This window comes from Oncorhynchus masou, chromosome 22, assembly GCF_036934945.1.
Source record: "Oncorhynchus masou masou isolate Uvic2021 chromosome 22, UVic_Omas_1.1, whole genome shotgun sequence".
NCBI classification, from domain to species: Eukaryota; Metazoa; Chordata; class Actinopteri; order Salmoniformes; family Salmonidae; genus Oncorhynchus; species Oncorhynchus masou.
In genome coordinates, this window is record NC_088233.1 from 44,117,456 (window position 1) to 44,138,438 (window position 20,983).

At 41.6% G+C, this 20,983-nt stretch overlaps 2 protein-coding genes across 3 annotated transcripts in view; one reads left to right on the plus strand and one right to left on the minus strand.

Moving 5' to 3' along the window:
* The first annotated feature begins 2,566 nt into the window (after positions 1 to 2,566).
* LOC135509557 (mucin-2-like) lies at positions 2,567 to 15,069 on the plus strand. The gene is made up of 3 exons (XM_064930307.1): positions 2,567 to 2,756; positions 3,189 to 3,237; positions 12,775 to 15,069. Exon 3 carries the CDS (start codon positions 12,790 to 12,792, stop codon positions 15,067 to 15,069), a length of 2,280 nt encoding a protein of 759 aa, XP_064786379.1. The 5' UTR covers positions 2,567 to 2,756; positions 3,189 to 3,237; positions 12,775 to 12,789.
* The window catches only part of LOC135509558 (non-muscle caldesmon-like), a 62,675-nt gene continuing 47,891 nt past the window's right edge, over positions 6,200 to 20,983 (minus strand). For both annotated transcript variants that reach the window (XM_064930308.1, XM_064930309.1), the window contains 4 exons: positions 19,120 to 19,218; positions 18,065 to 18,148; positions 17,834 to 17,945; positions 6,200 to 7,607 (listed from right to left, as the gene is read on the minus strand). In XM_064930308.1, coding sequence (XP_064786380.1) covers positions 7,585 to 7,607; positions 17,834 to 17,945; positions 18,065 to 18,148; positions 19,120 to 19,218 — 318 coding nt within the window. In that variant the 3' untranslated portion in view covers positions 6,200 to 7,584. The remainder of the gene's footprint in view (positions 7,608 to 17,833; positions 17,946 to 18,064; positions 18,149 to 19,119; positions 19,219 to 20,983) is intronic.

The window sequence follows — 20,983 nt, forward strand, 5'->3', positions numbered from 1 at the left end:
AAATCCCCAAAGTTACACATTTTGAACTGATTAGCGTGCATTACAAGGATGTTCACAAAACACTTCACCTTTGCATTTGTAAAGCATAACTTCTATATCTGGGCCACCCTAGAGGCCTACTCACACATTACAACTATTCCTAAACAGACAGCTGCAAATGTCTTTAAGAAATGGGTCCAGGATCCGATTTCCAAAGCACAGATCAGGTTCTTTCTCTTGGAATAGTGTCAGTAATTCCCATTTAATTTCCTTATGTGGACATCTCCCTCTCATAGGCATTTCAGCCACTTTTCCATGATTCCATTATGTCGTATTAACTTGTTAAAGATAACAAATAAAAATGGGAACATAGGGAATAATGAAAGAACATGAAACTGTTTGACAATGCGAAAGACTGAAAGTCAAAGGTTGATTCTTGAAATTGCAATCATATTATCATAGCTATAGATTTCTGGGTTGATTTCACAAATCAGGCTATTACATTAGTAGAGTGTCTATGTGTTTAGCCTATAAGTATGGAAGGTTCAACGTGCCACCACGTTCTCCTAGTTCACAGGTCTCCAGAATAACAGAATGTCACACCTTTCTCTCTATTAAACTATCACTGACTTTGCTGTGACGTACAACACACAAACATTTCTGTCCTCTAGATATGTGTCCAGCTATCTGTTAACCACATCACAAAAGACCAGTATAGTGCTAACAAGACTGTTCTCAATCCTAACATTGAGGTAACATGGAGCATATCTCTACGATTCCCTCATCTTAGCCTCCATTTTGAATTAAACCATTGGATCAGCTCCACAACATAGCTACATGTCTTCGAGGACCATTTTTAAATCCCAGGCTTGCGACAGCCTGTTGGAGCCAGGCCTCACCCCCAGAAACATTGTAGCACCCAAGTCACTTTTAGCGCTTAATCTAACAAGAACAACAAGAACAGACTTTCACACATATACCAGCATTTCTTGACACAAAATGTTGACACTTCATTTTACATGCCAAGTGGCTTTCAAGAATTATATTCTTGCACAAAGAGACACCCACAATCTTGATCAAGTTAAGCTAGAAGCTTATGTATGTTCCCTTCACCTGTCCCTTTCCCCCTGGTGGGTCCTTTCACCCTTGACCTCAACATTACTATGGAGCAGCCGACTGCTTTAAAGCCTGAGTGTTCCAACACAGTGGCAGTGGTTTTGCACGTGTGGATTCAGCTGTTCTTGAAAGGAGACAGCTAGGGGGGCCCTGAGCTCTTAACGGTGCACTTGATCTGAAGCTCTTTATCAATTTATCTATCTAACTCACTCACTCACTCACTCACTCACTCACTCACTCACTCACTCACTCACTCACTCACTCCTTCTCTTGTTCCACTCACTCTCTCTCCCTTCCAACCACTCTCACTCTCTCTCTCTTACCTCAGAATAGCGGAAAGAAGAAGTGAGCTCCCTGGTGGCCGAGACTGGCTGTAAGGTTCTGCAGAATTACAACCCTGATTATGTCCTTCTGTTATAGTGACACTTGATCCAAGGAAGGTCCCTATTGGACAAGGAAGCGTCGGAGGCGAGGCCCCAATGGGGATGTCTTGACGTCTTACACCCGGCACTTAATAAGGAAATGGATAAATTGTGGGGTAGGGAGGGAGGCTCAAGTTTGGAGAGGGACAGCCAACGCCCCTGTTGCTATATTTGCCATCACATTAGGCAAGCAAAATTAACCCAAGAGGAACGTCAGTCGAGGCAATCAGATGGTAGACTTGTTCCTTTCCCACAGGAGTGGGAGATCAGATTGATACTGTACATAAACATAATGTATGTCAATGGCCCGGTCAAATGAGGACAGGATCTGTGGACAGTCTGTACTTTTTCAACACTTTACATTATTTGCTGAATAAACTTTCAGGGTCTTCAGCAGCTTTAAAATAGTATTTGGACTGACCAGTGGGTCTAATTCACGCAAATACAAGACACAGCCACAGTAATCTTCCCATTATAGCCTATTTATGAAGTATTCTATAATGGGAAGATTATTGTGGCTGTGTCTTGTATTTGTGTACATTAGATTCTCACCAGGGCCCGTATCCACAAAGTGTCTCAGAGTAGGAGAGATGATCTAGGATCAGGTCCCCACCTGTCCATATAATCTTATTTATTATGATATGAAACTGATCCTAGATCAGCACTCATCCCCTGAGAGGTTTTGTGGATACGGGCCCAGGGCTCTAAGAACTAACTGTCATACTGAGAATGTTTCTCATTTTTCTAGCTTCATTAAGACCCTTACAGATATGCGATATCATGAATTTCCCTCTTTAACTGTGTTATGGGTGCCTGATTGGACTGATTTATTAGGCGGACCATGCTTTGCCCTGGCTGGAGCTGTGATTGGTTAACATTTCGGTCGAATTGGCAGAGAAAAGCTTCTTGAGCTGAGCTGGCTCATGCTTTCCTGCAGGGGGCGCCACTCTGAAAGAGTATTTTTCAGAGAGGAGGATCTGGTCGCAGCAGCGAGGGGTGGTGATATCTAAGGTGCTATGGCCACCCCCTGACTGGCTGACGGTCGCAGTTAGCACGCTGTCACGACGGAGCGCATTCTGAGCTTAGGGCTCAGATTTTATTTTTGGACTGCCATGGAGACTGGCCCTTCCATTTGTAGGAAGGGGGTATAGTTGCGCTCAACATGAGCCTTCCGCTCTGACACTCCGGGCTGGGACAAGCAGGCAGCAGCTGGCCAACCCCCAAGCAGCAGTCACACAGGTAAATACACTACAATTTCTTTCGACAGCTCGTAGTAATGTGTTTGTGCTATTGGCTGGGTGGTAGAGCACTGAGACAGGTGTTAGAGCTGTTGAAGCCAGCCCCCAGGAGGCTGTACTGTATACTGTAGCCCCATTATGGCTAAAACTATTTGACATGTCTTCAAAGAGCAAAGGGATTTTCGATGCAATGTTAAAAGCTTTGTATTTCGGGTGTTGCATTCCAGGAGTCACAACTGGAACGAGATAGCATCATGGTTAAAACAATAATGGTTTATGTTCTGATACTCCTACGCAATACTCCTACACAACTTGTATATGTTAACCTATGAACATATAACACACAGGGTGGTAGAATGTTTATTGTTGAAGTACAAGCTGGTACAGTGTTTTAAGTTGAATCTGTAAATGTTTTTGCTTTTTCAAATGTAAGGGGACTCCCCTGTCCGGGCGTGTTTGTCAACTGTAGTAAGCATTACCTGGTAAGCTCAATGCTGTTATATATTTTTTTTATAGCTTTACTGATCATGTGCTCATAAACTAAATGCATGTGCATGTTTTTAGGGGTAGGGGATGGGAGATTTTTCTTCCCAGCTAAGGTGGACACCCAAAAGCCATTGTATGATGCACGGCTATTATTACCCTTTCCTCTTTTGAACTTGCATCTTGGAGGTGCTCCAAAAGCCTAACCTACCAGAGCCTTAAAAGGATGACCTCCTCTCATGTATCAGGAGGCAGGTCCAGTCTCTGTTACTGTAGCAGAGTGGCCCCTTTAAAACATGATCAGAAGTGGCCTACATTTGAGTTTGACTACTAGCAGAGGCCTCAAACAGCCATATTCAACTGGTGGACCGAGGTTCGGATCCGGAACATGGACCACGTGTACTGACTTGAACTCAGTCGGGCTTTCAACTTAATGCTGCTGAAAGTTGTAGTTGTGGAATGCACACGGTGCTATTTCGAAATTTGGTAGTGCATAATCAGTTTTTCTCTTGTCATGTCATTCACTGACAGACCATAGAGAGCTATTTCTAACATGTCAAAAATATAGAGTTGATCAATTACTACCCCATGTTAGCTAGGTAGGTAAGTTTGGCTAACCAGCTAGGCTAACCAGCTATCTAAATCTTGTAGTTATCACGGCCATATTATGTGCCCAGGGGCCTCGACATGTCAAGATGTGTAGAATTGCAGGAAATGTGCTTTAAAACTGCACACCTTTCTCTCCGCCCCATGGCAAAATAGGTAGAATTGCAGCAAATGAGCTTTAAAAAACTAGTTAGGGATAGGCGGGACACAAATGTCTCAACTGGCCAATTGCCAAGGAAGATGCAGAGTGCCAGATTCAAATTAAATATTATAAAATTCAAAATTTCATTAAATCACACATGTAAGATACTCAATTAAAGCTACACTCTCTGTGAATCCAGCCAACATGTCAGACTTTAAAAATGCTTTTCGGCAAAAGCATAAGAAGCTATTATCTGATAGCCTGCACCATCTGCACCAGCAGTAAACAAAGGAGTTAGCATATTTCAACCCTGCAGGCGCTACACAAAACGCTGAAATAAAATATAAAATATGCATTACCTTTGACCAGCTTCTTTTGTTGGCACTCCAATATGTCCCATAAACATCACAAAAGGTCCTTTTGTTCAATTAATTCCGTCCATATATATCCAAAATGTCCATTTCTAAAGCGCGTTTGATCCAGAAAAAAACAGCTTACAAAAAACGCAACGTCACTACAAAATATTTCAAAAGTTGCCTATAAACGTTGCCAAAATATTTCAAACTACTTTTGTAATACAACTTTAGGTATTTTAAACATTAATAATCGATCAAATTGTAGACGGGCAATCTGTGTTCAATACAGGAATGTAAACAAACCAGCGCCACTTTTCACATCTTGCGCAACTCACAAACGTGTACCCAGTTCCAAGTTGACCTACTTCTTCATTGCACAAAGGAATAACCTCAACCAAATTCCAAAGACTGGTGACATCCAGTGGAAGCGGTAGGAACTGAAAATATCCCTTGGCAATAACAAGTCAGGGAACAGAGAGGCAAAAAAGAAATCTGAACAGTTAGTCCTCAGGGTTTTGCCTGCGACATAAGTTCTGTTATACTCACAGACATGATTCAAACAGTTTTAGAAACTTCCGAGTGTTTTCTATCAAAATCTATAATATGCATATCTTATATTCTTGGCATGAGTAGCAGGAAGTTGAAATTGGGCATGCTATTTATCCAAAAGTGAAAATTCTGACCCCTAGCCCCAAGAATTTTTAAATCTTTTTTTTATGTAGGTTTGTATGATTTAGGCCAGGGACACTACTATTTGAGAAGGTATGGTCACACAAATGTCCTAGGTGGAAAAGGTCCAGATGGATATTGTCTATTATTGGTGTATTGAGAAAAAAAACTGCTCGCAACCCATGAGACCCCAAACTGTTAAAACTGTTTACACCCCTCTCGTTGATCATAGACAAAATGTTTGCCATTCTTGGGGCTAGGGGTCAGAATTTTAAGTAAAAAGGTATTTGATGTGCCATTATACATTTAATTTCCATTATTAAACAAGACAGAAGGTTGTGAGAGATAAATATGATATCCTGACCTGTAGGCTTATGACATTCCTTTTCAATCTAAATACAGCTATCAAGGTCTGAACTTTAAAAGGTTTACAGCCATCAAGGTTTAAAAAAGATACGGGTCAAGATCTTCCAATTATATCATTTGTTTACTGTGCATTAAAAAAACTCTGACCTACTCAAATGGCCATGACCACAAGTGACATCACGGGGGTCAAATGCTCAACATTCACTTTCACTCTCAATCAATACTTGGACCTGTAGGTTACAGGCCAAGTATGGCTGCCAGTCAGACCTCACACTGTCATAGTAACATTATCTAACTCCCCAGATCCCACAGTGTCACAGTAATACAGAATATAAAAACATGTAATATACCAGCAACATAGTTTTTGGTATATTTGATATTTATTGGTAATTTGTACAGTAAACCCACAGGCACAAGTGTCAGTGTCTTCACACATTACTTTGTCTTGTTGTTATGTACAGTACAGTAATTAGACCAATATATGCTCTCAGGTTCTATCTGATATGCATAAGCAGCCCCTCAGATATTTTCTCGGCCATTGATTTACTGTCCCCGTTGAGTGAAAGTGATGCACCCTGCCGGTACAGGACATGACTGAGCATCTATAGAAGGGAGCAGGTGATCAGCTGCCCTCCTCTCTACTCTCTGCCTAAAATTAGGCCAAGGAACCTTCCAGTATCAGCTGTGAGGCCTTAATTGCAGGGAGTGTTAAACTTGACTGCCCTCCTTCACTTTCCACTCACTACGCCTCTTTATCCTCTGCAAATGGCAGTTGTCTAGCTGCGTAAAATGTACTGAACAAAATGCTACGAACCAAATACATACATCATCGTATAAAATGCTTTATTTCATGTCAAACAAATAGATTTAAAGTAAAGAAAGTTTTAACACACACAAAAAAAAATCACAATATTGTCACATTAGTAGCATAAGTAAGGATGTGAAAAACCTCAGTGTGCATCACTGGAAACAGAATCATGGTTAAATGTCAGGATGAAATGTTAGTATGTGTGAAATAAAGTGGAAATAATACAACAGACAAGCAATGTTCTCTTACCAGGTTATTCAGTTACCAAAAAACAATTTGGCATTTCAATGCAGAATTTTATGCTTGAAAAAAAAAGAGATGAATCGCTTAAAAGCCAGTGTAGCCTAATGTTTAACACCTTATTCATGCTGATGTCTGGATAATCTCTGTGCTCAAATAAATGCCAGAAGAAAAACACATTTTTTAAACATGATATTACAAATAACGGGCTCAGTGACTAAACTTCCCAAACCTGGAAATATGACAAAGAGTTACCATTTCATATTCTAAGCTTGGGTTTTATGTTCCTTTCTGCGTAATTTCCAACATACATGTAAATGCATTCACCTAATACTTTTCAATGGCATGAACAAAGAAGAGAAACAACCAGTGAGTAAAAAAAAAAACATTCATACTGCATATACATGAACATATGTGACATATACTTTTGACAAGTAACCAAATATACACAGAGTGTACAAAACATTAAGGACACCTTCCTAATTTTAATCTCTCCCCACACACACACTTTTGCCCTCAGAACTTTCTCAATTTGTCGGGGCATGGACTCTACAAGGTGTCAAAAGCGTTTCACAGGGATGCTGGCCCATGTTGACTCCAATGCTGCCCACAGTTGTGTTAAGTTGGCTGGATGTCCTTTGGGTGGTGGACCATTCTTGATACACACCAGAAACTGTCGAGCGTGAAAAACACAGGAACGTTGCAGTTCTTGACACAAACCGGTGCGTGAATGGCACACACGCAATACATGTCTAAATTGTCTTAAGGCTTAAAATCCTTCTTTAATGTGTCTCCTCCCCTTAATCTACACCTATGGAAGTGGCTTAAACAAGTGACATCAATAAGGGGTCATAGCTTTCACCTGGATTCATCTGGTCAGTCTATGTCACGGAACCAGCAGATGTTTTGTACATGTCTGGAGATGAAATGGAATTGGGGAGTTCTCATTGCTTTGTACAAACTGAATATACATACACACACACACAAAACAAAGCAACGGCTGACCATTTTTAAAAGTTCTCTAAAGTTACCTACTAAAGGTGGTAGGAAAGGTATAAAAGCTACTTCAGGATATCATCACAGGGTAGGCTGACAAGCAAACGGTGTTGTTGAAGTTCATACCGTCTTGAGAAGAAAGTCATTGCCACCAACACGTTTTTCAATATTCACCATGGGGTAGGTCTGAAAAAGAAATACAAAAGTATTCAGATGTTTGTTGACCAATGGTGTGCCGATTGTGTTTTTGATGGTCAATGAATAAGTCAGCCACTGATATACACTCTTAGAAAAAAAGGGTTCCAAAAGGATTATTTGCAGAGGGACCAGGGTTTGGAAGACGAAGGTTCTTTGGAAGGCAAGGTTCGACATAGAACCCCTCTGAATTTGAAAACGCTTTTTATTGTATTTTTCTTTCTTTCTGTAGTGACTTGAGCGTTAGTGTTTACCTCAGTGTTTAAACCTGAACCCTGTAGAGTTTTTAAAAAATGTTTTAAACTGTACCTACAATGCTTTCGGAAAGTATTCAGACCCCTTGACTTTTTCCACATTTTGTTACGTTACAGCCTTATTCTAAAATGGATTACATTATTTTTCCCCCTCATCAATCAACACACAATACCCCATAATGACAAAGCAAAAACAGGGTTTTAGACAGGTTTGCTAATTCAATAATATAAAATAAACAGAAATTCCTTATTTACATAAGTATTCAGACCCTTTGCTATGAGACTCGAAATTGAGCTCAGGTGCATCCTGTTTCCATTGATCACCCTTGAGATGTTTCTGCAACGTTATTGGAGTCCACCTGTGTTAAATTCAATTGAATGGACATGATTTGGAAAGGCGCAAACCTGTCTATATAAGGTCCCACAGTTGATAGTGCATGTCAGAGAAAAAAACAAGCCATGAGGTTGAAGGAAATGTCCGTAGAGCTCAGAGACAGGGTTGTGTCGAGGCACAGATCTGGGGGAGGGTAACAAAAAAAATCTGCAGTATTAAAGGTCCCCAAGAACACAGTGGCCTCCATCATTCTTAATTGGAAGAAGTTTGGAACCACCCAGACTCTTCCCGAGGCCTCCTGAGTGGCACAGTGGTCTAAGGCACTACATCGCAGTGCTAGAGGCGTCACTGCAGATCCGGGTTTGATCCCGGGCTGTGTTGCAGCCGGCCGATATGCAGCATTTACGGTGAATGCAGTCTCCTCTAAAGCGGGAACATTGCCTTTAAATTTCAATATGCTGAACTTCCGCAACGCAAATTGAATAGAGCCCTAATTCTGTAAAGAGGTAAATTAACACTCAGTGATGTAAAATAACCCCATGTGTTGGTGTGTTGGAGTGTGATTGTGTTATTTTTACTCTGTGCTGAGTAAAACACTCAAAACCATGCCCATTATTATCATATTTTCCAGCATGCTCTACAGCAGGTCGATTTTTAGAATTGTTTGCCTAACTATCTGTGTTATTGCATGTACAATTATTGACTGATCTTATGCCACATAAAGATAAATAACATAGGTTTTTCTAAACTAATCCAATCTGTTAGTAGCAAGATTTATTGCACTCGTTACTGAGATGGTTGTTCCAGTTTAGATCGTTTAGGTAGTCTCATATATACATTTTCCCTACCCTGGCAGTCAATCTGAAAGCAGGTTGCAAGTGATTAAAAACAACTCTGGTTGATGGCCGCACCCGTGGGAATCTAATTAGCATAATAAAAAAATCCCCATAAAAATCTGTCAGTTTAAGCTAGAGATATCGCAATCCACCGCATCCAACTATGTCGCACTTCTGCATCTGCAGTGAAAGGTGACAGAGCTAGAGTGGTGTTTTGTCAGACCATGAGACCCGAAAATTGTAGTTTCCAAACGGTTTGGCCTACAAACTATACTGAACAAAAATATAAACGCAGCATGCAATAATTTCAACAATTTTACCGAGTTACATTTCAGTTCAGGAAATCAGTCAATTGAAATAATTTCATTAGGCCCTAATCTATGGATTTCATATGACTGTGCAGGGGCGCAACCATGGGTGGGCCTAGGAGGGCATAGGGTCACCCACTTGGGAGCTAGGCCCACCCACAGGGTAGCCAGGCCCAGCCAATCAGAATTAGTTTTTCCCCACGAAAGGGATTTATTACAGACAGAAATGTTCTTGTTTCATCAGTTGTCTGGTCTCAGACAATCCTGCAGGGGAAGAAGCTGGATGTGGAAGTCCTGGGCTGGCGTGGTTACACCTGGTCTGCGTGAGGCCAGTTGGATGGACAGCCAATTTCTCTAAAACAACGTTGGAGGCGGCTTATGGTAGAGAAATTAACATTAAAATCTCTGCCAACAGCTCTGGTGGACATTCCTGCAGTCAGCATGCCAATTGCACTCTTCCTTAAAGCTTGAGACATCTGTGGCATTGTGTTGTGTGACAAAACTGCACATTTTAGAGTGGCCTTTTATTGTCCCCAGCAGAAGGTGCACCTGTGTAATGATCATGCTGTTTAATCAGTTCCTTGATATACCACACCTGTCAGATGGATGGATTATCTTGGCAAATGAGAAATTCTCACTAACAGGAAACTCATTTGTGCCTAAAAATGTGACAAATCATTTTTGGGATCTTTTATTTCAGCTCATGAAACATGGGACCAACACTTTACATATTGCGTTTATATTTTTGTTCAGTATATTATGACCACTCCATGGAACATGATGGTGTTCTCCGTTTTGCTCTATGACTCCGTTTTGCCCACAAGCGTCTTGGGACTTGTCTGAAGTTGGTACAGTTGATCTGCCAACTTCTGTCTGTAGCATCTGAACACTATGGGCTACACACTACTATGTGCATAGGTGAGACTCTCACAAACATGTACATGTTGGGTGTTTAGTGCCAAAAACAGGGGGATAAAAACATGTTTAAAAAATATATAACAAACGTTTCCTGATCTTTTTTACAGTGCCATACGAAAGTATTCACCCCCCTTTGCATTTCTCCTATTTTGTTGCCTTAAAACCTGGAATTAAAATATAATTTTGTTTTTTTATCATTTGATTTGCACAACATGCCTACCATTTTGAAGATGCAAAATGAAAAAAGTGTGTGAAACAAACAAGAAATAAGACAAAAAAAACAGAAAACTTGAGCGTGCATAACTATTCACCCCCCCAAAGTCAATACTTTGTAGGGCCACATTTTGCAGAAATTACAGCTGCAAGTCTCTTGGGATATGTCTCTATAAGCTTGGCACATCTAGCCACTGGGATTTCTGCCCATTCTTCAAGGCAAAACTTCTCCAACTCCTTCAAGTTGGAAGGGTTCCTGCTGGTGTACAGCAATCTATAAGTCATACCAAAGATTCTCAATTGGATTGAGGTCTGGGCTTTGACGAGGCCATTCCAAAACATTTAAATGTTTCCCCTTAAACCACTTGAGTGTTGCTTTAGCAGTATGCTTAGGATCATTGTCCTGCTGGAAGGTGAACCACCGTCCCAGTCTCAAATCTCTGGAAGACTGAAACAGGTTTCCCTCAATAATTTCCCTGTATTTAGCGCCATCCATCAATCCTTCAAATCTGAGCAGTTTCCCAGTCCCTGCCGATGATAAGAATCCCCACAGCATGGTGATGCCACCACCATGCTTCACTGTGGGAATGCTATTCTTGGGGTGATGAGAGGTGTTAGGTTTGTGCCAGACATAGCGTTTTTCTTGATTGCCAAAAAGCTCAATTTTAGTCTCATCTGAACAGCGTACCTTCTTCCATATGTTTGGGGAGTCTCCCACATGCCTTTTGGCGAACACCAAACGTGTTTGCTTATTTTTTTCTTTAAGCAATGGCTTTTTTCTGGCCACTCTTCTGTCAAGCCCAGCTCTTTTGAGTGTACGGCATAAAGTGGTCCTATGGAAAGGTACTCCAATCTCCGCTGTGGAGCTTTGCAGCTCCTTCAGGGTTATCTGTGGTCTCTTTGTTGCCTCTCTGATTAATGCCCTCCTTGCCTGGTCTGTGAGTTTTGGTGGGCGTCTCTCTCTTGGCAGGTTTGTTGTGGTGCCATATTCTTTCCATTTTTTTATAATTCATTTAATGGTGCTCCGAGGGATGTTCAAAGTTTCTGATATTGTTTTATAACCCAACCCTGATCTGGATTTCTCCACAACTTTGTCCCTGACCTGTTTGGAGAGCTTCTTGGTCTCCTTGGCCACTTGCTTAGTGGTGTTGCAGACTCAGAACTGGTGTATATATACTGAGATCATCTGACAGATCATGTGACACTTAGATTGCACACAGGTGAACTTTATTTAATTAATTATGTGACTTCACTTAGATTGCAGGTGGAATTTAATTAATTATGTTTCTGCACCAGATCTTATTTAGGGGCTTCATAGCAAAGGGGGTGAATACACATGCACACAACACTTTTCAGTTTTTTTTGTTTTTTTGTTTTTTTTGAAACAAGTAATATTTTTCATTTCACTTCACCAATTTGGATTATTGGACTATTTAGGACTATTTTGTGTATGTCCATTACATGAAATCCAAATAAAAATACATTTAAATTACAGGTTGTAATGCAACAAAATAGGAAAAACGCCAAGGGGGTGAATACTTTTGCAAGGCACTGTATATCGCTCAGATATAGGACAAACACTACAGAACAAACTTATTTTAGATTTTTTTTTGGGGGGGGCTATCTTTTGTTTCATGTAGTGAATCTGTTATTCAATGCGTTTGTATGGGCTAATGGCAGTAAGGCCCAACATTTTTTTCATTACAAATAATTGTTTTATAACACCACCACTGTGGCCCTCAAAGAAAGGCATTATGGTATGTGTTATGTATTGTAAATACTAATATGGCTGGTGGAACCGTTCAGAGCGTTCTAGGAAGAAGATAAGGGTTCTTGGTAGAACACTTCATAGACGGTTTTAGGAAGGATCTTAAGATAATAAAAGTGTTCTTCATAGAACCATTTATAAAAGGTTCTAGGAAGAACCCATCACAGAGGGTTCTAGGTAGAACCCTACGCAAAATGAAGAACCCTATATGGTTGGATTTAGCACCTTTTTTTCTAAGTGTGTATACCATGGGTCGAGATGGGGGTAGAGATCAGCTCTAAGGGGCTGTTGAATTTGGGGGTGGAGAGCAGCTCTAAGGATACGTTGAATTTGGGGGTGGAGAGCAGCTCTCAGGATGCGTTGAATCTGGGGGTGGAGAGCAGCTCTAAGGAGATGTTGGATTTGGGGGTGGAGAGCATCCCTAAGGAGGGTTGAATTGATTGTAAACTGCCCCTTTTCTTCTAACACAATACCGTATCATTGATAACCAAAGAAATATTCCTCACACTGTCTTATATTCTTTTCAGGGGGTTAAACTGCTCATGGCTGCCAGTTATAGCAATGTCACTGAACCAGGCCTGCTGTCCCAGCAGTACCCTCCAGCTCTACTGCCCAAACCTGGCAAGGAAAATGTTAGACTCCAGAAACTACTCAAGAAAACAGAGAAAAAAATCAAGAAAAAAGCTTCCCCTGAAACGGCAAAGACACCGGTCCCTTTCCGCTCAAACCTCTCCCCTGTGAATGAAGCAAGCCCTGACTTGGAACACAGTGATCACTCAACCCCTCCTAAAACCCCAGAGGCACCCTTCTACACACAGCACCCCAGATTCGCTGTCAGGCCAGCCTATCGGCATGTGCCATCCCCTTACCCGCAACAACAAGGAGCCACTTTTGGTGGTACAACAAGGTTCTCCCCAAAGCCATATGCTGCTCCAGGACCCACCTTCCCCCAGCATGTGGCCCCACTCTACACATTTACTCCAACAGCCCCATCACCCATTCCAGGGCCAGTCTCACATGCAGTGGCACCCACAACGCCTGTGCCAACTTCCTCTGTGCCTGAAGTGACAATCACAACTGCTGCTCAAATTGCTCCTCCAGTCCCTGCTCCAGTTGCTCTTGTCACAGTCACTTCTGCTGCCACACAACCTACTCTGCGACTAGCCCCGGTAGTAATACACCGCAAAAGTCCAAGTCCACGGTTCAAAGCTACCGAAGCTACACTAAAAGCACCCAAACCGATGTTTGATGTCCGGCAAATTCGGGTATATACTGCATCTAAGTCCCCCCTGCATGATTACACTGGAAGGACATTTACTGCAGACACATTACCTCGGAGTAGAACACCCACATCAGACATCAGAAGGGTAATAACACCAACAGCTGAAATCAGAAGGAGTGCAACACCGGCATCTGAAGTGAAAAGCAATTTAACTTCGACATCAGAAATCAAAAGAGTTGCAACGTCTAAAATGAATCAAGGTACAACGCCGACATCGGAAATCAAAAGAAGTTTAACACCGACACCCGAAGTCAAAAGGAGTGCAACACCTACATCTGGGGTAAAAAGAGGTTTAACGTCCAGACCTGAAATCCAAAGGAGTGCAACGCCTACATCTGAAGTGAAAAGAGCTAAAACGCCAACTCATGACTTTTTAACACCAAGAACTAATTTAGGTCGACCTAAGACACCCTCATATCGTGTGTCCCGTGCCAAAACACCTGTTATTGAAATATCAAGACCCAACCCACTTTTATTTGCTGTCTCACCCATTACTATAGATGCACATAGATCTAAAACACCAACACCTGGTTCTAATTCTGCCAATCCATCCTGGTCTGGTTCTCAAAATCTGCCAATGTCTGAGCCTTCAAAATCACCATCAACTAGTCAGGGTGCAAGAACTCCAAATGGGGAAGTGACATCAAAAGAGACTCCTACACCTAAATCACCTCCTGAAAACACTTTAAAACCAGAGGCTCCTCGACAAAAAGCTCTAATAGTTGAGTCTACCAGACCAAAGACCTCTACAGCTTCATTAGGCTATCAAAGACCAAAGACCCCAACAAATGTCACACCAACTCCTACAGAACCCTCATATCAAAGACCCAAGACTCTAACCAAAGAAACACTAAAGCCTACAGCACCCTCATATGGGTACCAAAGACCCAATACTCCAACAATTATCACACTAAAGCCTACTGCACCCTCCTATCAAAGACCCAAGACTCCAACAAAAAAAACACTAGAGCCTACAGAACCCTCATATGGGTACCAAAGACCCAAGACTCCAACCAAAGACACATCAAAATCTACAGCACCCTCAGATGGGTATCAAAGGCCCAAGACTCCAACCAATGAGACACCAAAGCCTACTGCACCATATCAAATTCCCAAGACACCCTCGAATGAAGAGCCTAAACCAATGACTCCAACAATTGGGTATCAAAGGTCAACAACACCAGTAGTTGGGTATCAAAGACCACAACCACCAGCAGGTTATCAAAGACCAAAGACTCCCACAGCTGGGGTATCATCCATTGGATTTCAAAGGCCCAATACACCAACATATGTGGCCCCTAAATCAACCCATACATATTATGGGTTGACTCCTGCTGCATATGTTGCCCATGGTGGAATCCAACGTGTCTCACCTTCATTCGGCATATCCAGGTCTAAGACGCATGCTCTAGAGGAATCTAAAACCACAACGCAAGGGTTGGAAGCATCTAACATACCTACCCAAGAGTTACTTGTAAAAACACATCCTTTGCCCATGGTGTCCAACCAGGAAGGATCCTCCAAAGAAAAATCCCTTTAAATGAGGCCATAATATCCACGACTCCAGCAGACAAGGTTCTGCTTCCAATAATTGTTGTTACACAAGCTGAAGATGTCTCAGAACCAAGCGTATCCATAGCTGTAACCAGCAAAATGGCAACTCCTGTTTCAGAAACACCAAAGGTTAAAACTGTGGTCAACACAAGACCATGGGCTAAATCTCCAACACCAGAGGCTAAGAAACCAGAGGTTAAAATCCCTACTTATGGAGTCATCCCAAAACCCAAGACACCCACCACAGAAACCCAACACCCTGTGCCTTCTGCTGCAAACAAAGATCCCAGCAAGACAATACCTCCTGTCTCAGAATCTCCTGTGGCTAAAGCCAGGGTACAACAAGAAGAGTTAAAGGAATCACCAGAGCCTAAAACGCCCACCAAAGCAACCTCTGAGTCTAAACCAGCAGGGACAAAGCCGACTACTTCGTCTCCACTTGGAAAGACCTCAGCTCCTGAGAAGCCTTTGGTGGCTGTTCAGTCTCCGGCTAAGCCAAAGGATAACCAAGAAACCCAACCTGAAAAGGCGGTGTCAGCTCCATCCACACCATCAACAGAGAAGGAAGAGGGAAAAGACTCTTTCCCAGCAGCTGCACCCCTTCTTAAAGTGATCCAAAAGCCAAAGGGCATGATGAAGTCTAAACTCAGTGGTTGGTCACGGCTCAAGAAGCATATGGTGGTGGAAGAAGAACCACCTACGTTCCCAGAATCAAATCCTATGAAAGACACCGCAAAGGAAACTGAGCAGGAGGGAGGTGAAGCGAAAACGGATGAAACGGTGTCATTTAAAGACATGGTGGCAGCTGTAACGGCTGACGATCCTCCCAAGGCAGCAAAGAAGTGGGATTCTCTTCTCTTTGATATGTTCTCCTCTAAAGAGAAGATTATGCAGGTGATTGAAGCTAGCAAAAGTGAGGAGGAGAAAAAAGAGCAGCCAAAGGATGCACCAAAAGAAATTCCATCCTTCGCCCATCGTCTGCCTGTCCTCCTTTTCAGCCCAAAGTTTGATGCCAAAAGGCTAAGAGAGGCTGCATCAAGGCCACTTACAAAAATTTCGACAGTGTTTGAGATGGGTCTCATAGCGCGTAAAAATAAAGATGAGGAACCAAAAGACTTTAACAGAACAGCTAGAGGGTTCACCTGTCCTTAAACCATGTCTCTTTGGACTGGTAAAGATGAAACAGAAGAACATTTTGAAAAATTCTGTTAAATGTTTTGTGTACAGGTGTAGAAATAGTAGTCATAATGTACAGGTCCTGTGTAATAGTCTCTCTGCTTGACACAGGGTACAATATTTAAGACAGTCTCTTACAGAATGCGGTCTGAACTTGACATCTGACTACGTTACAGATGTGTCTGAATGTCTCTTTCTCTGACAGTATGAAAATATTACCTTGAAAATCAGAGCAGAAGGAAAAATATATTTTTGTCTTAAAGGAATTCAGACATCTCGTGAGATTAAAATATACAATGATTAAGTAAATCTCAGAGCTTCTTTTTTGTCCACTGTTAAACCATGATAGGAGAATGAATGACTTTTGTAGACCTCCACACATCTTTTTTTCAAAAGTGGTCCTGAGACTGTAGTGTAATGCATTTAGGCACACCACCTACTGAAATCTAGACTGAACAGTATATTGATGCGGGATTTGGTTATCGGAAGAAATCTGACTCCAGGGGATTCAGAGTAATGTAACCAAATAAGAATGAAAAAGGAAGAGAGGATGAAAGTAGAAGGAGTGTATATTTCTCCAAATGGTGCTATTTCCGTATGTTTTTCAAATACACTTTAGATATTCAGGCGCTTCTTAGAAGTTAGAATGTTTGATTAAACTACATATGCTAATGCCAGCTTTGCCATCTTCCTTTTTAGGTGTACAGGTCATTGAGAGTGTTATTTGAGATCTTGGGTTGCTAACTCCTGGGGGATGAGGAAACTATATGAAGGAAGTGTTTGACCTTTGGCATGGATGGATGAGGGGTCAGCGGGAGGCCTTGTGGGATATGGAGGCAAGTGATGATAAATGCGAAGAAAAATGTATACAGTAAGTACTTAGGGCAGATTCCTAATTTAACATCCACAAATTTCCCAATTGACATCAATGCAGGATTAACGTGAAAGTTAAATTTAGCATGTTTCACAGAGTTTTCAAATATGCAGCTTTCAAACGAGGTACCCAGAAGAGTCAAGAGCTGAGAGTGACATTTGACCTTAAGGTTCTCTAGGTTCGTCAGCTTGTTATTGATGCTTTATGTTTGTGTTTCATGCATGGACTATATAAAAAGATTAAGAACATTATCTCCTATTGACAGAGTGATGTTCAACCATTTTTGCAATCTGATGTTTATCTGTATAAGTGTACAGTAAATGTTATTTTCTATATATTTTTGATAAAAGAGAAAATGAAAAAAAAAACTTGAATAGGAAAATGCTGATTTTGGTTTATGTTTGACATAGAAAGTTCATCTTGAACTACAGAATGAAATAGAGAAAATGTATTCTGTAGTGAAGATAATGGTCACAGCAAGGTCAAGGGCAAAGCTATTGCCCTTTTGGTGTTTGATAAAATAAATATTATTGAATTGTAGCTGGTATTTTGTCTATAATTGTTGGTTTTTATCTGCAGGACCAGCAGAATAAAAAGGTGTTTTTTGCCTAAGAAAATATGAGTTATTATTGGACTACTCATGGTAATTACAGTAATGTAATTCAAGTGTATGATTATTGTATAGACCCAGTCATCGCACCTGCTTTTCCATTGGTGTATTCATCCATATATTCATCATCATCAACAGGAATCTTCGCATACTTGCCATGAGCAGTCATCACAAATTTGTACCTTTTACCAGATGGATTGCCCTGAAAAGCATAGGGAATGATTTAGAACAGAAATCATTTGCCACAGTAAATACACTGAGTTTGTCACAGAATATTCAAATACTGTATGTGCATGTCTGCGAGCGAGTGAGCATGCTCACCTTTGCCCCTAATCTCCCAGGGGATGTTTCTCCAATGATCTCCCACATGTTCTTTTTCTGCATCACGTCACCAGCTTTTACATCCTGGGGAATGAACAGCACCAAACAGAAACTCAGCTGTATATCAAATTATTTTGTCAGCCATGCAAGACAAGCAATCCTCTTGGCTTTGGTTCTGAACCGCCACAGCAGAATTACACCCCAGAAGGGGGCAGCCTCGGATGAAGCTCACTGAACAAACGCTCCTCTGATTCTCCGCATGCCTGTACACAGCTGTACTGCAAACACTTACGTGTGGAAGAGTTCAGAAGGACACTGAGAGGACAGGGAATGAAAGTGAAAAGAGCAAGTTACCTTGAGAAGGGAGGACATGAAGAGAGTTGAAATGAGAAGACGGAGGAAGGAAAGTAAAGGAAGTAGATACACAAATGTTTCACTAATGCTGTATTTTGATGAAAAGGATTCAGTCTCTGTAGAGGGGATGCGACACCCCGTGTGTCATCGTACAACAGTGTCCAACCTTAAGCCACCTATGTAAAGGGGATGCCAGTGCTAGAGAATAGTGACAGGGAAGTCGTTCGTGGTGGTGTATATTCCACAGATAATCTCTTGTGAGCAGAATACATAAACATAAATGGTACCATAGATTTCTTTATAGATCTCTTTATACTATGGGCACTGATATCTAAGCATTAGTTCCGATGCTTGGGTTTTTCGTCACAGGTTATTTAGACAAATCATGATTTCGCAGGTGTTGGAATCTTGATTTTCAGAGAGGGAGAGGACATTTGGCCCATAAACTCGTCCGTAACTTGCAGAGAGAGAGGTTGGAGCTCCTTGTTCTGGTTCCATTCCTTGTTCTAGCATCTCTTCATCGCCTCTCTTAACACTTATGGAACCAGAACTTAATCAAGAAGCTGACCAACTAGCTATGCAAGACTTTAGTTCTGGGTTAACCAAGATTACTCAGGTGGAGACTGGTGAAATGCAGAGCCATATACAGTAAATGTATACCCATATATACTGTACATAGCTCTGTTCTGAGATAAACTTACAGCTGGTCTCGGGGGCGAGTTCCTGCTTGTGCCATCTGGGTTCCCCTTCACCCACTGAGTGATCAGGTCTGCCACACCCACCTTCAGACCCTCAGCATTCTGCTGACACACACACAGACATACGTCAACTCAGGCATTCAACAAGACACTTCCATTCATTATGTATTCGATAGTGTCTTGTGACAGTGACATATAAATGTAGCTGTCCAGCACACACAATACATTTGGTTTTGGGTGGGCAGGCTAACAGCTACTGCTACATACTATTGACTACCTCTGAGGTGCAGGAGAGAGGGGCTGGGGGAACCCACCCATTTGTGGTAGAGAGTAAAAAATAAACTACAGCCTTTAGCGCATCTGATCTCTACCGTAGTGGCTCACAGGGTGTTTGTTATTCCACTCGCCCCGGGTCAAGTTGCCATGCCTTTTCCGGATACCTCAAAGAACCTTGGCCTGCACACGACGAATGAGATGCAGTAATTAAACACATCAGGGAGAGTCGGGGGCTATGGCCTGGGGTGGGAGGACTATAAACAGTGGTGTGAGATCACACCCATACAATAGCATGGAGAGAAGCATTAGGACTGATATATTTAGACATCTGCACAGTGTGAAAATGTATTTTGAAAGCGCTAGCTAGGTATGTCTGTGTCTCTAGTCTGCAGTATAACTCAAGGCAGCTACTGTATGTAAAAGAGCATGTTTTGTATCCATAAGCACTGCTGCTAAATTGTTGCCGCCACTCCACTTTATATCTATACAGTACCAGTCAAAAGTTTAGACACACCTACTTATTCAAGGGTTTTTCTTTATTTTTACAATTTTCTACAGTGTAGAATAATAGTGAAGATATCACAAGTATGAAATAACACATATGGAATCATGTGGTAACCAAAAAAGTGTTAAACAAATCAAATTATATTTTATATTTGAGATTCTTCAAAGTTTGCCGTGATGACAGCTTTGCACACTCTTGGCATTCTCTCAACCAGCTTAGTTAGGAAGTCACCTGGAATTCATTTCAATTACCATGTGTGCCTTGTTAAAAGTTAATTTTGGGAATTTCTTTCCTTCCTAATGGATTTGAGCTGATCAGCTGTGTTGTGACAAGGTAGGTGTGGTATACAGAAGAGAGCCCTATTTGGTAAAAAACCAAGTCTATATTATGGCAAGAACTGCTCAAATAAGCAAAGAGAAATGACAGTCAATCATTACTTTAGAACATGAAGGTCAGTCAATCCGCAACATTACAAGAACTTTGAAAGTTTCTTCAAGTGCAGTCTCAAAATCATCAAGCGCTATGATGAAACTGGCTCTCATGAGGACCGCCACAGGAAAGGAAGACCCAGAGCTACCTCTGCTGTAGAGGATAAGTTCATTAGAGTTACCAGCCACAGAAATTGCAGCCCAAATAAATGCTTCACAGAGTTCATGTCAGAGACACATCTCAACATCAACTGTTCAGAGTAGACTGCGTGAATCAGTCCATTCATGGTATAATTGCTGCAAAAAAACACTACTAAAGGACACCAATAATAAGAAGAGATTTGCTTGGGCCAAGAAACACGAGCAATGGACATTAGAGAGGTGGAAATCTGTCCTTTAGTCTGATGAGTCTTGAGATTTTTGAAATTCAATGTTTTGGTTCCAACCACGGTGCCTTTGTGAAATGAAGAGGAGGTGAACGGATGATCTCCGCATGTGTGTTTCCCAACATGAAGCATGGAGGAGGAGGTGTGATGTGTGGGGGTGCTTTGCTGGTGACACTGTCAGTGATTTATTTAGAATTCAAGGCACACTTAACCAGTATATCTACCACAGCATTCTGCAGTGATACGCCATCCCATCTGGTTTGCGCTTAGTG